At 40.7% G+C, this 17,241-nt stretch overlaps 1 protein-coding gene across 2 annotated transcripts in view; it reads left to right on the forward strand.

The window, feature by feature from the left end:
* pex26 (peroxisomal biogenesis factor 26) overlaps positions 1–9,431 on the forward strand; it is a 35,418-nt gene extending 25,987 nt beyond the window's left edge. For both annotated transcript variants that reach the window (XM_060902830.1, XM_060902831.1), the window contains 2 exons: positions 3,415–3,561; positions 6,263–9,431. In XM_060902830.1, coding sequence (XP_060758813.1) covers positions 3,415–3,561; positions 6,263–6,360 — 245 coding nt within the window. In that variant the 3' untranslated portion in view covers positions 6,361–9,431. The remainder of the gene's footprint in view (positions 1–3,414; positions 3,562–6,262) is intronic.
* Positions 9,432–17,241: the final 7,810 nt, after the last annotated feature.

Raw genomic sequence — 17,241 nt, forward strand, 5'->3', positions numbered from 1 at the left:
CAGTGGCACCTGTCAAGGGGTGGGATACATTAGGCAGCAAGAGAACAGTCCTTTCTTGAAGTTGATGTGTTGGAAGCAGGAAAAATGGGCAAGCAATCTAAGGCCCTGTCCACACGGCAACGGATTCAGGTGACTCCGATACAATTGCTTATCGTTTAGGCCTGGCGTCCACACCGCACCGGCGTTTTGGGTGCCCAAAACGCAATCTTTTTGAGAACGGGTTCCAGAGTGGAAAGATCTGGCAACGTTGCCGTTGTGAAGTCGTCTGGATGAGTAGAACGGATTTGTTTACGATGACGTCACAACCACATGACTGTGAGTGCTTCACGCCGGGTAGAAGTGTAACAAATATCACCAGGAAAAAGCCTTACAGAGCACTAGTGAGAGTGAAACACGAGCTTGGATATTATTATTATTATTATTATTATTATTATTATGTTCAGTGTTAGTTCACAGTAGTAATGCAAGAAGCAGAATAGTGACAGTAATAGTGAAGCAAAAACATGCAATTGTACAAACACTGCAGCTCTACAGCAAAATATTCATTTATGAAATGGTCTGATTCTTAACACCAGTAGTGCCAATGATCTTCTCATTGCGATGCGAGTTGTCAACAAATCCTATAACTTGGTTCATGAAACGCGCTTACAAAATATTTTCACTGTGAATATTTGTGTAATGGTGCAATCCCGCCAGCAAAAATAGGGGAAAAAAGGAGCGATCTCACCTCTTCAGATGTTGATTTAAGTCCGACAATACATTCCTTAAAAAGGGCGTAGAGGAGCAAATTAATCCAATTTATTCCAGACCATTAAAGACGCCGCCTTCCGCGTAGAATCATACGTCATCCTCGCCGCCATATTGGATAGGTCAAAGCGGAGAATAAAGATTAGCTGCGTTTAACTGTACCAACAGGTTTACCGTCCAAACGAGATCATATGGGATTACCTTTCACAGGTGAGAAACAACAAATTAATTCCATCAACGTGTATCATTCACTTTATTCCGGACCATTGAAGACGCCGCCTTCCGCGTAGAATCATACGTCATCCTCGCCGCCATTTTGGAGAGGTCAAAGTGGAGAATAAAGATTAGCTGCGTTTAACTGTACCAACAGGTTTTCTGTCCAAACGAGATCACATGGGATTACCTTTCACAGGTGAGACTGGAAAAATACTTTTCATTGTATTTGGTCATTATAATGTAATTTTACAAACAGATTTTCCTGACTTTGTGGCTAATATGAAGTCTCGCGCATAATAGTTTATGCGCATGCGTCGTTACTTCTTCTATTGTTCTGGTGTCTCCGAAGGGACCGTCTTACAGCACCCCTAGAGGTGTGGCATGTGTATTGCATTGTTTTCAGCAAGCGTTGCGTTGCCATATGGACCTGATATTTTACTGATTGTTGCCCATTTGGACGCGATATATTTTTAAATAACATCTCGTTGCCGTTGTCGTGTGGATGTAGCCTAAGTGACTGGGGGCCAAATTGTGATGGCGAGATAACTGGGTCTGAGCATCGAACAAAAATGGCACATCTTATGGGGGTGTTCCCGGTATGCAGTGGTTAGTACCTACCAAAAGTGAACCAAGGATCCAGAGGACAACTGGTGAGCCGGCGACAGGGTCATGGGTGTCAAAGGTTCTTGGATTCGCATGGGGCATGAAGGCTAGCCCATATAGTCCAATCCCCAGAAGAGCTACTGTTGCACAAACTGCTGAAAAAGTTAATACTGGTTAAAACAGAAAGGTGTCAGCCTATGTTCCCTCTAAGCTGCACGCCTGCGCAATCGCGCAGTGCTCCCACGCTCTCCGCGCAGAGCAACCCAATGCCAGCGCAGAGAATTCTGAATGGGTTAGCTTGTTAGCTTTACCTGCTTTCCTGGCACTCCTAATTTTTTTTTTTTTTTTTTTTAAGAGTCGATATTAAAAAAACTGATGGCCAGACACAATTATAGACAATAATACACAATAAAAATATTTTTCATTATTTTGTGTGTTATTACTATTAGTAAAATAAAATGTTTGTGACGTTTTAGCTTACGTATGGCACGTCCACCGGAACTGTTACGTGCCATCATGTTATGATTCTGTTGCTAGTGCTTGCCGTTTGAGTTCGGAGTGTGAAGCTGAGGTAAATGCAGCAATGGCGAAACGACCGGGTACGTCCACGCATCAAGCGAGAATAAAAAAGAAACGTGAAGCTTTTAAACTGGAATGGCTGTCGGAGTATGTGCGCACGGACGGACAGGATGTAAAACTTGGGGACATTTTTTCGTTTTCGAGTGAGAAAGGGCTGCTCTGCAAGACGTGCTGTGAAGCCAAAGTAAGGTAGTAAAATAGGAAGGTATTATTGCTATTGGAGTGATATTTGCCTCAACACACAAAAGTGATGGGTAATGGGTTTGCTGTATGGTACTGTACAGCACGGCAGGTGTTCTGATAAACTGTCCTACACGTCAATGCGTCCTACAAAGCCCCACTGCACATGCGCAGAGCACAAAACGTCATTTCTTGGCATTTGAACAGATTTTTGTCCTACATCAGCTGTGCTATAAACGGTGCAGATTAACGGCGTGCATTCAATCTTTACTACTTAATCTAACATAATGCTAATTGTTAGATTAAGTTTTAGTTGGTTTACATTGTACTGCAACTTGTGGCTATTGCAATATAAAATATTCAGAGTGATGTGTGGCATATTTGTAAGTAAAACAACAAATCAGTAGACAAGACACTGTATATGTAAACAAGTTAACATGTACAGTGTCTTGTCTACTGATTTGTTGTTTTACTTACAAATATGCCACACATCACTCTGAATATTTTATATTGCAATAGCCACAAGTTGCAGTATAATGTAAACCAACTAAAAACGCAGATTATGGTGGGTGGCTAGACTAACTGTGTAGCCTAAGAAATAATAAGGCAGCTAGCAGTGTAGTTTTGGTTGTGTGGGGGGCCCCCAAATCAAATTCTGCTTAGGGCCTCTTAAAGGCTTGGGCCGGCCCTGCTGTACAGATACGGTATGGTAAGATTATTATACAGTTGGCCCGCGTGTATGTCTGAAGTTGCTCACAATGGTACAAGGCAGGTGCTCAGGGACATGGCACATATGCTCAGGCACATTAAAAATTAGAGGGAACATTGGTGTCAGCAGTAATGTTCAGACCTAGTCATCTTGCCGTCAAAGTTGCTCAGACCCTTGCACTTGCCCATTTGTCCTGCTTCCAACACATTAACTTCAAGAACTGACTGTTCTCTTGCTGTCTAATATATCCCACCCCTTGACAGGTGCCAATATCTCATTACAATCAGTGTTATTCACTTCTTCACCTGTCAGTGGTGGTGTATGCATATATAACATCTCATTCGAGATTATTTTAATGAAACTATTCCATATTGTTTCAGGGTCAGTGGTCCGGAAGTTGAATGCTGTAATGAGGTTGTTGTACAGAGGACTCTCTTTGGCGGGTGTCACTGCCTGGTCACGCTTTATTCACAGAACCGCTGTTCTGTTATTCCTGCTCTATCTTCTGCTCGTCCGTATGGACCCGGGTAAGGAGATCATCATCTTCAACTGCTAACATAAACTACAACTGTAGATAACGTGCACATCAGTCTCAGCTTGCGCCGCAAAGAAAGAGAATACATGCACCTGAGAATATTTAAAAGAATAATGTAGGCACTGCTACGTGTCTTAGTTCAGCATGCCAAAATTATGACATGATGACTGCATGCCAGTAAAGAGATTGGACGGATTGATGATGCTTCATGTTTCTTTTGGAAAAATTAGTGGACATTTGCATTGTCATGAAGAGGATTCTATAAACCATTCATTTCAGGCAGAATGGGCTGAGGAGGGGAGGGGTGGGGAAATAGCGTAACTTCTGTGAGTCATGTCTTGATCGACGTACAACTGAAAATGAGGGCGGTTTCACAAATTTCTACTCGAGGGTCAGTGGGCTAGATGGACCACCCACCTCTGATTAGAGGGTGGTAATGTATTTAAAAAAAAAAAGAAAAAAAGATACATTTCATGACCTGGATAAGTCTCAAATGGTGGACTCTACATCAGCATCTGCCTTATAAACTTCAGGATGATTTTAACCAGTAGATGGAGTTTTGAGCCATTTTCAACCAAAAAAGTGTTTATTTTTATATTCAAAAAAGTCATTTTAACACCAGCATTGATGTAACTGTACTGTGATGAAACATCTCTTATTTTACAGCTCATAAAGCCATTTAAGTGTGCAGTACCTCTTTAAAAATCTGTCCTGTTGCTCCTATTTGTTTGTTTATTTTCCTGGATGCGACTTGTAATCATAAAAGCTTGGCAGCGTAATAGCTACATAAATTTGCAGTAAATCACGCCAGATATACAATCTGGAGCCAAACTCTAAAGCTTCACATTACTGAACAGTGTATATACATCTCAGGAGCTCTCATAGGATATGTTTTTTCTGAATAAACAGGATTTTCATGAACACCACATTTCTTGTGTAAATGCTCTTACGAATGATTTTGCAAATTAAAATTTGTTGATAAAGTATAAAATATATGTTGTGTAATATTTAAAAAAAAATCTTTTTTTTTTTTAATTTACTGGCTGTGCTCATGTTAAAGGAGATACGCAAAACCTTTATTTTTAAATAAATTTCTGAGTGGATAGTATCTCCATCCTTGATTCTTGTATGCTGCATAAATGGAAATAAAAAAAAAAAAATGTTTTTGAGAGTTAAAATCGACCGCAAAGTTGGCATTGGAGCTGCTCCACTGAGCCAGCCAGCCCTGAATGCGTGACATCACTGCGGTAACCGGTTTTACGGCTGAGGCCTTTGACAGCTATAGACCAAAGTCATATAAATAAAAATGTATGGTGAAAGTAAGAAATACTGTTACCGACTTGCTCAACTAAGACTGATTTGACTTCATTGATTGTGGGTTGACTCTCATTGAAACAGGACAGGCGTTATAACTTATGCAACATACATGTACATGTGTGCATTTTCACTGATAAAACGTAAAAGGCTAATTAAATAATCAGATGAACTGAGACAATCACATTCTGAAGCAAATTAAATAATCTTGTACCGGTAACTTAAACACAATACAAGTTACATGTATTAATCTAAATGCAGGTGAACAACGTGTTGTTTTGTATCCAAATGAGAGTCGGAGCTTACCCGTCTGTGTTCTCGCTTCTTGAAGGCCAATCTTGTGGCCGATTTATTTTGAAACAATCTGACTTTCAGTTGTTCATTCAGTTCTCCGTTCATTCGCTTCTTCCACGTAAGAGCAAGATGGCAGCAATATCCAGCAGAGAAATGGACCAACCGTCTGACTCATTCTCCATTTTCTCCATTACTGAGTACTCTGCCATTACTGCTCGGCTCAGACAATTACTAAAACCTGGGACGGGATGGAATGTCACCGATTTTAGCAACAACCACAGGGAGGTCCCTGCCTGAGCGATAATATATCACGTCCCGTTCCGTCCTGGGTTTTACCAACAACCCTCAGCTCACACTCCGGGAGAACTAGTGCAACTGAACTCACTTTCCTTTTTTTTTTTTTTTAATAAATACTTTCCTTTTCTTGTAGTTTTCCTTTAATTGTTGGTACTGCACCCTCTTTCAGTACAGGCTTGTAGCCAATGCTCCTCAACAGATCAGAGGTCTCATACAAGTCTTCAGTAAAATGTGCAGAGCAGAGGAGAGATCATTTCATAGGCGCCCAATGTGCCCATGAATTTCTCGCAAAACGCGTCCAAATCTTTGCAGTTGCAAAGTAGAATACAACGTAAATCCACCTTCTGTCATGTTGCTGCACCCGCCAGCAGCACATCTATATGGCATGGCGAAAATTAGCTCAAAATGGAGGATCGGAGTTGCAGTCAGCTCTGTGTTTTAGTATAGCGGAAATGGCGATGAGACCGATAGACTTCCTGCCGTGACATTATGACGTCAAGGTCATTCATTCAGACCGCTACCTATATGAATCGCTTTAATCGTAAAAATTACTATATTAGATTTATTATTAACGCTTAAAACTATTCCTGTGCCATTCTTGAGGTCTCAAGGCATTTATAAACGAAAGTGAGGCCATGGCTCTGCGCATCTCCTTTAAGCTGATATCCTGTTCTAACACCTTAAGAATGAGACGTCCTGCGTAAATACTGATATTTCCTTTTAAGCAGACCTTAAATTATTTTTTTTTAACCAAAACACATTCAGAAACATATGTTCTTTATCCACAGCTTTGCCCTCAGCTTATCCATGGATCCTCCAGCTGTACAGACTCTGGCAGCAGATGTGGAATGCCATGTTTGGACCCTACTACAGAGCTTCTTCATGAAAAATTTGTTTGTGCACAATAAGCTGTAGAAAAACATGATGATGATGCAAACACTGCAGTCATGATGAATACAATGTGATGTATGTGATTTGATAAGATCCATTATCCGTAGCCGCTCATCCTGTACAGGGTCGCGGGCAAGCTGGAGCCTATCCTTGCTGACTATGGGCGAGAGGCGTGGTACACCCTGGACAAGTCACCAGATCATCACAGGGCTGCCACATAGTGTGTGAATGGCTGGTTGTCTCTGTGTGTCAGCCCTACGATTGATAAGATAAACTTTATTCATCCCTCGTTGGGAAAATTGACGTGTTTCAGCAGCTCACAGATAGAAAAGAGTCAGGAATAAAGAGTGCAATTAAAGTATATTAAAAAAAAACTACAGTGGATATAAAGTGTACACACCCTGTTAAAATGATGTAGGAGTCTATCAGGCTGCCACATCTTAACTTGACAATATTTGCCCACTCTTCCTTGCAAAAGTGCTCCAAATCTGTCAGATTGCGAGGGCATCTCTTGTGCACGGCCCTCTTCAGGTCACCCCACAGATTTTCAATTGGATTTAGGTCTGGGCTCTGGCTGGGCCGTTCCAAAACTTTTTTGGTGTCATTGTCATGCTTAAAGATTAAATTGCTCTTCATCTTCAGCTTTCTAGCAGACACCTGAAGGTTTTGGGCCAAAATTGACTGGTGTTTAGAACTGTTCATAATTCCCTCCACCTTGACTAAAGCTCCTGTTCCAACTGAAGAAAAACAACCCCAAAACATGATGCTGCCGCCAGCATGCTTCACCGTGGGTATGGGGTTCTTTTGGTGATGCGCAGTGTTGTTTTTGTGCCAAACATACCTTTTGGAATTGCGGCCAAAAAGTTCAACCTTGGTTTCATCAGACCATAACACATTTTCCCACATGCTTTTGGGAGTTGATGTAGTTGGGCCTGGATGTTTTTCTTTGACCCTACCTCACAGTCCAGACATGTGGAGAACATGGGAGATTGTCACATATAGTACACCACCAGTACTTGCCAGAAATTCCTGTAGCTCCTTCAGTGTTGCTGTAGGCCTCTTGGCAGCCTCCCTGACCAGTTTTCATTGTCTTTTCATCAATTTTGGAGGGACGTCCAGTTCTCGGTAATGTCACTGTTGTCCCATATCTTCTCCACTTCTTGATGACCGTCTTCACTGTGCTCCATGGTATATCTAATGCTGTGGAAATTTTTTTGTACCCTTCTCCTGACTGATACCTTTCAACAATGGGATCCCTTTGACGCTTTGTAAGCTCTCTGTGAACCCTGGCTTTTGCTGGAGGATGCAACGGAGTAAATGTCTGAACTTTTGTTTGGGGTTAATCAGTGTCATTTTAATTGATGGCAGGTGTGAACCCAAAAAGACCGAATGCTGTAATTAAATGAAAAGGTGCTTCAACAAAGTATTAGTTTAAGGGTGTTCACACTTGTGCAACCAGCTTATTGTACATTTTTTTTTAATTTTTCCCCTTAACAGATTTGTTTTTCAGTTGAATTGTACAGGTTATAGGTCACATTAAAGGTGGGAAATGTTTTGAAATTATTTATCGTGATCTGTTAGGTTTTTCTGATGTAAAAAAAAATCATTTTAACGAGGTGTGCACACTTTTTTTTTTATATCCACTGTATATAAAAAAAATTGTGTGTAAAAGTAAAAACATGGGCCATGTACGTAATGTACACAACAAAATAAGAATGGAACTTAGTATTACTTCACATGCAGTAGAAATATTGCACTCATAAATACTGGTTACTGAAATAGAAATATTACACCAGGTAGTGAATGTTTTTGCACAGCATAACATAATAAGGATGGAATGTGTGTGTGAAGTGACCAGAGAAACACAAGCGATGAACATAATTGTACACGCCAGTTATGAGCGTGAGACTTAAATAAGAAAATATTTGCAAATGAAAAGGTTATACTAAATAGTAACATTATTACACAGCGTAAGGAGGTGATGGCAATGAGATGCGAATAAAGTGACCAAAAGTATTGGGACTGCACAGAATGGCTCTTGAAACGTCACTCATTTAATGATGGATGTTCTTACAAGTGTTTGTCGCGCATACACACTCGGGACAAAAAGCTAGCCTTTTCCTGTCACTGGTGTGCTACACTTAAGGTCAGGTTGTTTAAGTAGATCTACCTGGAAAGCATGTCATCCATCATTCTACAGGCTAATTTAAGGTGGTTCTTCAGGTGCAAATTAAAACTAAAACATTATTAAAGATATGTGACATTCCCGTTGCCATGGAGAAACGAAACCGGAAATTAACGGTACACATGATGTCCCCCAGTCACAAGGAAAGGCATTCAGTACCCTTTTTCCTGAGAATGGACACTAAGTGAAGTTTGTTGCTCGCTACTATATTGCTCTCGAGGTTTTACCTTATTTATGATTTAGGATGTTGAACATCTATTACTGAATAAAATGATGTGAGCTGTGTGAGTTTACACATCGTGTATGTCAGCATAAGTTCAACTGGGATGTATAAGACAGTACAAATTCACACAACATCTGGATGACCTCTCATTACTGTATGTCAGGAATATGGTGTGGATGTAAACAGTCTACACACCCCTCTTAAAATTACAGGTTTTTGTAACATTCAAAAATAAATCATGGCAGATATTTTTTGTCAATTCTAATATGAAAGAAAACCAAATTCAAGTGAAAAACAAATACAACCCCAATTCCAAAAAAGTTGGGGCACTGTGTAAAACATGAATAAAAACTGAATGTGAAGATTTGCAAATCATGGAAACCCTATACGTATTTAATTGAAAATAGTACAAAGACAACATATCAAATGTTGAAACTGAGGCACGTTATTGTTTTTTGAAAAATATATACTCATTTTGAATTTGATATCAGCAACACGTTTCAAAAATGTTGGGACAGGGGCGTGTTTACCACTGTATTGCATCACCTCTACTTTTATCAACACTGTAAATGTTTGGGAACTGAGGAGACCTATTGCTGTAGTCTTGAGAGAGAAATGTCATCCCATTCTTGCCTGATATAAAATTTCAGTTGCTCAATCGTTCGGGGTCTCCTTTGTCGTATTTTCCACTTCATAATGCACCAAATGTTTTAAATAGAAGACAGGTTTGGACTGCAGGCAGGCCAGTTTAGCACCTGGACTCTTATACTACGGAGCCATGCAGTTTTAATATGTGCAGAAAGCGGTTTGGCATTGTCTTGCTGAAAGAAAGAAGGCCTTCCCTGAAAAAAATTTTGTCTGGATGGCAGCATATTGCTCTGAAATATGTATATATCTTTCAGCATTAATGACGCCTTCCCAGATGTACAAGCTACCCATATCACATGCACTAATGCACCCTCATACCATCACAGATGCTGGCTTTTGAACTATGCACTGATAATAAGCCGGATGGTCCCTCTCCTCCTTAGCCTGGAGGACGTGGTGTCCATGGTTTCTAAAAAGAATTTCTACTTTTGATTCATCAGATCTCAGGACAGTTTTCCACTTTGCCTCAGACCATCTTAAAAGAGCTTGGGCCCAGAGAAGGTGGCGGTGTTTCTGGATATTGTTTATATCTGGTTTTAACTTGCATTTGTGGATACAGTAATGAACTGTTTTCACAGACGATGGTTTTCTGAAGTGTTCCTGAGCCCATACAGTGATTCCCACTACAGACACGTGTCTGCTTTTAATGCAGTGTTGCCTGAGGGCCTGAAGATCACAGGCATCCAATGTCAGTTTTCAGCCTTGTTTCTTGCATACAGAGATTTCTCCAGATTCTCTGAATCTTTTAATGATATTATGGACCATAGATGATGTGATCCCCCAAATTTTTTGCAATTTTACATTGAGGAACATTATTCTTATATTGTTGCACTGTTTGCCCTCGCAGTCTTTCATAAAGTGTTGAACCCCTCCCCATCTTTACTTCTGAGAGACTCCACCTCTCTGGGATGCTTTTTTTTTTATACCCAGTCATGTTACTGACCTGTTGCCAATTAACCAAATTAGGTTTTTTTTTAGCATTACACAACTTTTTCAGTCTTTTGTTGCCCGTGTCCCAACTTTTCTGAAACGTGTTGCTGACATCAAATTCAAAATGAGCATATATTTTTCAAGAAACAATAAAATTTCTCAGTTTCAACATTTGATATGTTCTCTTCGTACTATTTCAATTAAATATAGGGCTTCCATGATTTGCAAATCTTTGCATTCTGTTTTTATTTACGTTTTACACAGTGTCCCAACCTTTTTTGGACTTGGGGTTGTAGAAACGTTTAAAGGAGGGAATAAAGAAAAAAAACCTCACTATAACCTGGTTGCATGGAAGCTGCTGAGAGACCTACAGCAGGAATATCTCCAAAACCACCATCAGACTCCACCTCCAGGGCAACAGATTATCTGGAAGGTTCCAGAAAAAAAGCCTTTTCTGTCAGTTAACCACAAATATAAACATCTAAAGTTTGTGAAACGTTATGACAACTTTGACTGGAACCGTGTTCTCTGGTCATATGGAACAGAAATGGAGCTTTTTGGTAATAAACACTGAAGGTGGGTTTGGTGTAAAAAATGAGGCGATAATGAAAAGAATCCGATCCCTACTGTAAAATATGGTGGAGGTTCTGTGATGTTTTGGGGCTGTTTTTCCTCCAAAGGCCCTGAAGCCTTGTTAGGGTCCACATCATCATGGACTCCATGAAATTCCAGGACATTTTAAATCAGAATCTGGTTCCTCTGCCAGGAAACCAGGTGGCACCTGGTGTACAACCACCTGGGCAGCACGGTGGTGTAGTGGTTAGCACGGTCCCCTCACAGCAAGAAGGTTCCGGGTTCTAACCCAGCGGCCGGCGAGGGCCTTTCTGTATGGAGTTTGCATGTTCTCCCCGTGTCTGCGTGGGTTTCCTCCAGGTGCTCCGGTTTCCCCCACAATCCTAAGACATGCAGTTAGGTTGACGTGGGGCGGCCTTGGGCTGAGGTGCCCTTGAGCAAGGTACCGAACCCCTGACTGCTCCCTGGGCACTCTGGGCTGCCCACTGCTCTGGGTGTGTGCGTGTGTTCACTGCTTCAGATGGGTTAAAGGCAGAGGATGAATTTCACTGTGCATGTGACAAATAAAGGTTTCTTCTTCTTCTTAAACTAAAACTGGGTAGTCATTGGATCTTCCAGCAGGACCATGATCCGATGCATGTCAACACAACCAACACAAAAATGGTTCACTGAGGACAGAATCAAGCTTCTGCCCTGGCCATCTCAGTCCCCTGACCTGAAACCCTGTGGGCTGAGCTGAAGAGGAGAGAGCACAGGAGAGGGTCGAGGCCCCGGATGATCTGGAGAGACTGTGTAAAGAGGAATGGCCTCAGACGCCCTGCTCTGTATCTCCAACCTTATAGAATGTTACAGGAGAGACTCAGTGCTGTTTTACTGGGAAAGTGAGGTTATACAAAATATTAAATGCAGTGTGTGAATAATAGTCAGACCCTCCAGGATTTCGCGATTTGCAACTTCAACGCAAATTCAACCAATCCCCGCGAATTCAGGGCGGTGTTGCAATTATCTCCAATCACTGCAACTTTCCCGCAAATTTGACCAATCGTTGGCTTCGTCTTGAGGTGACGTCGACAAACTACCTTCCGCCTTCCGTGTATGCGTTCAAGAGAAGCAGCGTGTGCGAGTCAGTGTTTATGTAGGCTTAAATTCTGTTACTGAAAGTGTATGTTTACAGTGAAGGACTGTGTGCACTTTACATTATTTTTTTTTTACTTAATACAAGAAATTAATGGATGCCAACATTTTTGCCAAAATGGTATTTTATTTTCCATTTTTTAGGCAGCTTCAGCATCATACTGTGAGATTCTGTTCCAATTGTTTTTTTTTTTCTTCTATGAAGCCTGAGCCATTTATTTTATTAGTTTATAATTATTGTTTAATTTGGTCTTCAGGGCCCTGTACTCACGGGCGCAGATAGAGGGGGGGGATTCGTCCCACCCAGATTTAAATTCACCTCGTTCGGCCCCCCCCCCACCCCACCCCACTTATAGGGAGGAAAAAACGTCTATGCTGTCTTTCTTTGCATAAGGCAAACCTCACGGAAAAATCAAAAGACTAATTACCATTCGGTTTATTGAGGTGCACAGCAGTACAGACATACAGTAGTTGCAACTGCGCAGACTGCACAGGTTGCGAGCTCGAGCTTGGTTGCTATGGTTACAAGTTTGACAGGCATATCGGGGACAGCGCCTCCTAGTTCAGGACCCCAACACGGCATGATGAAGGGTGCCAAAAGGCAGAAAACGATTGCATCGTTAAAAAAAAAAAAACGACTGTAAGTAAACTGTGCCTTACTTTATCATATCACCTTGCAATTTTTTGATAGTCTGTTCAAAGTAATGTAGTGAAAGTAAAATCGTACGGAGTAGAGATGCCTTTCTGGTAGCCTCCTTCTTTCGGTGGTAGCCTGTAGATACAGCGCTCAGAAGGCAGTTTTAATGTTTAATCTGGCGTTCCCTGCCATAATTTCAGCGAGCATATTGTTTCATAAGGAAACTTTGCGAAGAGTTGTTGACTGACTGCCGCTCACGCAACACACAGGCATAGTTAGAAAGTCAGGATGCACTGGTTTACACTTTACACACACACGCGTAGCCCAGCCTCTCGCTATGGTTAACAGGTGGAACTTAGCGGTTTTAAAACTAGTTTTGCAATTTCTGTGCGTGATGATAATGTGTAAACTTTGGATTTCCATAGGCTATGTTAAAATGTTATCATTGTCCTGGCCTGCAGGTAGTTCCTGGTGATGGCAGTGAGGGAGGTGAAATAACATGTATACACACTACCGTTCAAAAGTTTGGGGTCACCCAGACAATTTTGTGTTTTCCATGAAAAGTCACACTTTTATTTACCACCATAAGTTGTAAAATGAATAGAAAATATAGTCAAGACATTTTTCTGGCCATTTTGAGCATTTAATCAACCCCACAAATGTGATGCTCCAGAAACTCAATCTGCTCAAAGGAAGGTCAGTTTTATAGCTTCTCTAAAGAGCTCAACTGTTTTCAGCTGTGCTAACATGATTGTACAAGGGTTTTCTAATCATCCATTAGCCTTCTGAGGCAATGAGCAAACACATTGTACCATTAGAACACTGGAGTGAGAGTTGCTGGAAATGGGCCTCTATACACCTATGGAGATATTGCACCAAAAACCACACATTTGCAGCTAGAATAGTCATTTACCACATTAGCAATGTATAGAGTGGATTTCTGATTAGTTTAAAGTGATCTTCATTGAAAAGAACAGTGCTTTTCTTTCAAAAATAAGGACATTTCAAAGTGACCCCAAACTTTTGAACGGTAGTGTGTGTGTATATATATATATATATATATATATATATATATATACACACACAAAATGGAATCATTTGCTGACAGCTCAGTCCCCCCAGTTCAAAAATCCTATCTGTGCCCCTGCCTGTACTACGAACGGAGGTTAACCTACCCAGAAGTAACCCAGGGTTCCCCCGCTAAACCGGGGTTGACAAAACCTGGTTATCTTGTTTGGGGTTAAACGGTACTACGACGCCAGTTATGAAGTTGATTTGTTGAACCTGTGTTAACCTAATCAGGGTTAATGCGCGTTCACGTGAAAGGGGAGGTCTCTCATCTCATCTCATTATCTCATCATCTCTAGCCGCTTTATCCTTCTACAGGGTCGCAGGCAAGCTGGAGCCTATCCCAGCTGACTACGGGCGAAAGGCGGGGTACACCCTGGGCAAGTCGCCAGGTCATCACAGGGCTGACACATAGACACAGACAACCATTCACACTCACATTCACACCTACGGTCAATTTAGAGTCACCAGTTAACCTAACCTGCATGTCTTTGGACTGTGGGGGAAACCGGAGCACCCGGAGGAAACCCACGGGGAGAACATGCAAACTCCACACAGAAAGGCCCTCGCCGGCCCCGGGGCTCGAACCCGGACCTTCTTGCTGTGAGGCGACAGCGCTAACCACTACACCACCGTGCCGCCCTTGAAAGGGGAGGTTATCAGCGCAAATCACCACTGTTCACAATGGCACGGTCGCCGTACTTCACGGAGGAAGAATGCGCTGTCATAATGCAAAGCTACGAGGAGTTCAAAACAACATTAAGAGCAAAATCTAACACAGCGGCTGCCAATAAGGAGCGGCAAGCATGTTGGCAACGAATTGCCGATCGGGTAAATGCGTAAGTACATTCTCCCTTCTACATGTTCCAGAACAGAAGTATAGGATGAGAGAAAGCTTCATGATCAATCACAAGTCACAGAAAATGGTCCTTCGACGTGGCCCCAGTCATATATAGCTTGTTTAATGTCCGAAAAATCCTGAATAAAATTTGGTATGGTAAATTCATGGAGTAGCCTACTTAAGCTGATATGTGCACAGAGTCACATGAATTAGGATGGCTGACTGTTCAGTCCCTTTGACTAAGTTGGTGTATGTCCTGTGAACATTTCAGAGGCAACAGCAGTGCCAAACACACCTGGCAACAGGTGAAAATGAAATATAAAAACATCATTCATAATGGTAAGTCTGTGTGTGTGTCGTTCTTTTTCTGTACTGTGTTTCAGATGAAAAAGCTTTTGCCCAAGGACAAGAAGTAGGCTAAACAGCATTTGCCTTTTATTTATTCAAGTGTTTGCCTAATAGTTCAAATTGTTTTGTATATAGTTTATAATGTAGTTGTGTGATATTAATGATAATATTGTGGGAAAACTACTTTGCATGGACGTTCATTTAATTTATTCTATCGTCATTTTGTTTGTTCTATTTTTGTGTATTTTATTTATTTATCTGTTTGTCTAGTTGTATCTATTTTTCTAATATATTTTTTGCATTAATTGTTTTTTCCTATTAAAATAATCTTGTTCTTGTTATAACTTTATCTATTTATCTGACTGTTTAGTTGTATCTATTTTTGTTACAATTTCAATATTTTTAATATAAGTTTTTTTTTCTATTAAAATCGTGTTATATTTATTGTAGTTGTATCTATTTTATATCTCAGACTTAAATATTTTTGTAAAACAAGTGTTTTTTCTATAAAATATTCTTGCGTTCTTGATAACTATGTTCTTGAGTGGGTTCTTTTTTTTTTTTTTTACATAAAAGCCGTTCTGCATGGACATTCATTGAAGCCCTCATTGTTTTTTAATGGTTATTTATGAGCGTTTAGGGGTTACAGTAATGTAAGTCTAGGTTGCTTTATATAAAAGGTATGTCCAGAAATATTGATGTCACTGTCTAAGCAGAGGGATCTGGCTTCTTTAGACGCTGTCTTCGTAAAACTGAATAAATGTTTAAAAAGAGCCAAATGAGCCAGTCTTTTGAACGGCTCTTTTCAAAGAACGGATCACAAAGATGCGGATCCCATCAAAGAGCCATAAATCCCATCTCTAATCTGCGCTCCGATATCGCATGGGTCATCCAGGTACACTGGCCTAGAGCAGGGCTTTTCAAAGTGTGGGGCGCGCCCCCCCTGGGGGGCGCCAGAGTTCTTCAGGGGGGGGCGCAACATGAGGAGCCTTTACCAGAGACAAAATGGATCGATTTTTAGTACCTAAAGCTACAGTGAGTGAGGAGACAGTTTGGGCCAAGCAAAAAAACCCAGAGCCTCCAGGATGTTGCGATTTGCAACTTCAGCGCAAATTCAACCAATCCCCGCGAATTCAGGGCGGTGTTACAATTATATCCAATCACCGCAACTTTCCCGCAAATTTGACCAATCGTTGGCGTCGTCTTGAGGTGACGTCGACAAACTACCTTCCGCCGTACTTCCGTGTTTACGTTCAAGAGAAGCAGCATGCGCGCAGTGTTGCCAGATTGGTTTTAAGTGCATTTTGGCGGGTTTTGAACATATTTTGGACTGGAAAACGTCAGCAGTATCTGGCAACATTGCATGATGTGCGAGTCAGTGTTTATGTAGGCTTAAATTCTGTTACTGAAAGTGTGTTATGTTTACAGTGAAGGACTGTGTGCACTTTATTTTTATTTTTTTTACTTAATACAAGAAAGTAATGGATGTCAACATTTTTGCCAAAATGGTATTTTATTTTCCATTGTTTAGGCAGCTTCAGCATCATACTGTGAGATTCTGTTCAAATTGTTTTTTTTTTCTTCTATGAAGCCTGAGCCATTTATTTTATTAGTTTATAATTATTCTTTAATTTAGTCTTCAGGAGAGACTGCCTGCACACAGTACTAGTATTAATAGTTTTACATGAAAGCTGAGGCATTTATATTATATTTTAAGGTAACTTCATGTTGTGCTGTGAGGTTCTCTGCACTTTAACTTTAGAACCAACAGGTGCATTTGGATAAATAAAGCCTATTTTTCTGCATTTTTGTAGTCCTGGTAATCTTTTATATTGGTAAAGTTGTTTATAGGACCATTTCTCAGTGTCTTTGTTTTTTAATCAATAGTTTTTCAGTAATAACTTAATATTTAACATATCACTCAATTTTAATCACAAAAAGAGAAAATCGCAACAATTTCTCGCAACTTTCACTTCCTCCCGCAATGTAATCGCAACAAAAACCTAAAAAACACCGCAACTTTCATCGCAATTTTTTTGGAAAACCCCCCGCAACATCAGACATTTTAGCCCGCAACAATCGCAAAAAAGGCCCGCGGAATCCTGGGGGGACTGGATAGTGGCACATGTGTTTATATTGGTAATTCTGTCATAATTTATTCTGAGAAAAAAAAAATATTTCAACTGAAGGTGAGATGAAGCGACTTCACCAAAAGGTGGATTTTCTTTTCAAACTGTTTTTACTAATCTTTACAAGGGGTGCCAATAATTGTGGAGAGCACAGCTATAT

This window comes from Neoarius graeffei, chromosome 21 (genome assembly GCF_027579695.1).
Source record: "Neoarius graeffei isolate fNeoGra1 chromosome 21, fNeoGra1.pri, whole genome shotgun sequence".
NCBI lineage: Eukaryota > Metazoa > Chordata > Actinopteri > Siluriformes > Ariidae > Neoarius > Neoarius graeffei.